Source organism: Cephus cinctus, unplaced genomic scaffold, assembly GCF_000341935.2.
Source record: "Cephus cinctus unplaced genomic scaffold, Ccin1 Ccin1_scaffold0270, whole genome shotgun sequence".
Taxonomy (NCBI): Eukaryota; Metazoa; Arthropoda; class Insecta; order Hymenoptera; family Cephidae; genus Cephus; species Cephus cinctus.
Window position 1 is genome coordinate 35,299 of NW_014332980.1, and position 2,331 is coordinate 37,629.

General features: G+C 34.3%; 1 protein-coding gene across 1 annotated transcript in view; it reads right to left on the bottom strand.

Moving 5' to 3' along the window:
* Window positions 1–1,172: 1,172 nt before the first annotated feature.
* The window catches only part of LOC107266008 (lysine-specific histone demethylase 1A), a gene marked incomplete at its 5' end in the record, with an annotated part of 86,525 nt that continues 85,366 nt past the window's right edge, over window positions 1,173–2,331 (bottom strand). Inside the window, one exon of the mRNA XM_025083254.1 lies at window positions 1,173–1,808. Within this exon, the coding sequence (XP_024939022.1) occupies window positions 1,624–1,808 (185 nt within the window). The remainder of the gene's footprint in view (window positions 1,809–2,331) is intronic.

Genomic DNA, 2,331 nt, shown 5'->3' on the forward strand with positions numbered 1-2,331 from the left:
AAGAAGATGAAAAGTGGTAGAACCTCCTGTTCAAGAGAAAATAACGAAGCCAACATTTTGATGAACTTCGTCTACAGTTTCTAGTAACCAAGATCAGTTGTACCTTAATTGGCACTATGGTGAACAATGCAGATTAGGTTAATTATTAAATCTTAATCGTAGAGATAGTCAAAGGTGAGGTGTCATTTCTTTTTGATACGTAATATGCGTGGTTATGTGATATATGTCAAGTGCGTCGGAGGAGGGACGTGAACTCTGCCGATTGGTTTTGAAACAATGACAACAGATTTAAAATAATAACCTTATTGTGTTGTATTATTTTTCTTATATTTTGTTGCACAGTGATTTGTCTTTCATAGAGGCTGAATTATAACTGTTCGCTTACACAATGCGCGAAAAGGATGTGGGTCTAGTTAACAAGGACTTGCAGACTCTTTAAGATCTCATAAAATTAGTTGACATGTACCAGTCTGTGTTCTGTTGAAGTATTTCACTGTCCCAGACATCGTTACAGATGAAGATCGAAGCCATCTGTCCTCCAAGGCGTCATCAGAGCCAAACAATATAGTTTTAAGTACTGCTTAGCCGTTCAGGGGTCGAACTCTGAATTAAATAGTGTACGTCATCACCCCATACTTTCTCAATCCTCCCCTTTCGTTTAATTTCCCCGCATGTAGGATATCCGACAGGAATAGAGCGAAAGGATAAAATTCCATAACACCACATAACGCACGCTATTGATAAGTCGAAGTTCGGATTCAGGGTTGGTTATAAGATTTTTTAAAATCAAATACAAATTTTTATTTCAAGTGGTATTTAATGAACCATACACAGCTGACAAGTTTAAAGTAATATAAACAGTTTTTGACAAAATTAAACATAAAATGAAATAGTTTCTAATAAGTAATATGTTAAGGTATTATATCTAATGATAGTGTTATTCGATATTTTGAAGTGTATACTAAACTACGACAGTTTTATAATGCTAATTAAAAAATAGGCTATTATTCGAAATTTAATTTAATGTACTTGGATAATAGTAAAAGATCTAGTAAAAGCACATTTCCTGAATTTCATAGAATCTCTTCTATAGTGTGTAAGTTCTTTTTCGAATTAAAAAAAAAACAAATTATTAGTAATTATTTAGGTTATTTTTATAATTGTTTAAAGAATAAAGAATCATATTGTTTATTATTCAAGCACAACGTATTACCACTAAATGCTAGCAAGCAAGCAATATTAAAAGAGGTGCCATTTTCAATATAGACACCGAAAATATTTGCAGACAATGAGCAAAATATCATAATGTAGTAACTAATTCTGAAAAAAATCTCAAAGCAGTTAAATCTCGGAAAGCTATATTATGTCTTATATCGATTAGTCTAAGGTTTCTGACATTTGTGTAAAATCTCATTCGGGTCAATAGAAAAGTAAGAATTTAAAGTTTGTTATCGGTTAAAAATTGAAAAGTCAATAAAAATCGACGATCAGCTATTAGAATGATTTCTGTTTAAAGGATAGAACCACCTTTGATAACATTTCATAAAAAGGAAAAAGAAAGTAAGAATAATAAGTATCGGAGCACTACGTGCAAATAATGAAATGATCACGAGAACGTGGTCGTTAAGTAGTTGAGCCAGAAGTTGCAGTTGTGGTGGGAATACCAGTGGGCGGCGGAACGGGAATTGGATTACTTGGAGGGGCATATGGACTTCCGCAAAGCTGATCCGCAATTCGGCCACCTTCCCGTAGACCACTGAGGAAAGCTCCATGAACTGTAGCAGGATAATTTCGTATGGTATGCTCTCCTGTAACATAGAACAGAAAAGAATGTATATGCTAATCGTGCATAAATACATAAAACGTACATACACGGGGTAAAAAAATTTTTTTAATTTTTTCTATTATAAATGCAGTTACCAGACTTCGTTGCTATAATTAAACTATAAGAAGAAAATGAAGAACGCGGTGGTAACATATTGGAGATCCGCATCTTGATATTATTAGAACTAGTCATCCCAGTTTTGCTAGCAGCAAATTTAGTTTTACGTCTTCAGGTCTAGATTAGCTTGGAAAACAAAACCCGACTCTCCAAGACCGAGACAGTACTTATTTTTCCACTCGGGATGCGAATATAATGGTATCATGCTAGTGAATAATCACTCATGAATGCTTGCCCATACGTGAAATATTCAAATTTACGTTTCAAACAGAACTTGTCAAATATCCCAGAAGGAGAGACAGGCCAAACAAAAGGAAATTAAAACTTTTGTATGCGGTAGAGTATTTTCTTGAAATATACGATGGAATTCCTTACCCCCCCCCCCCCCC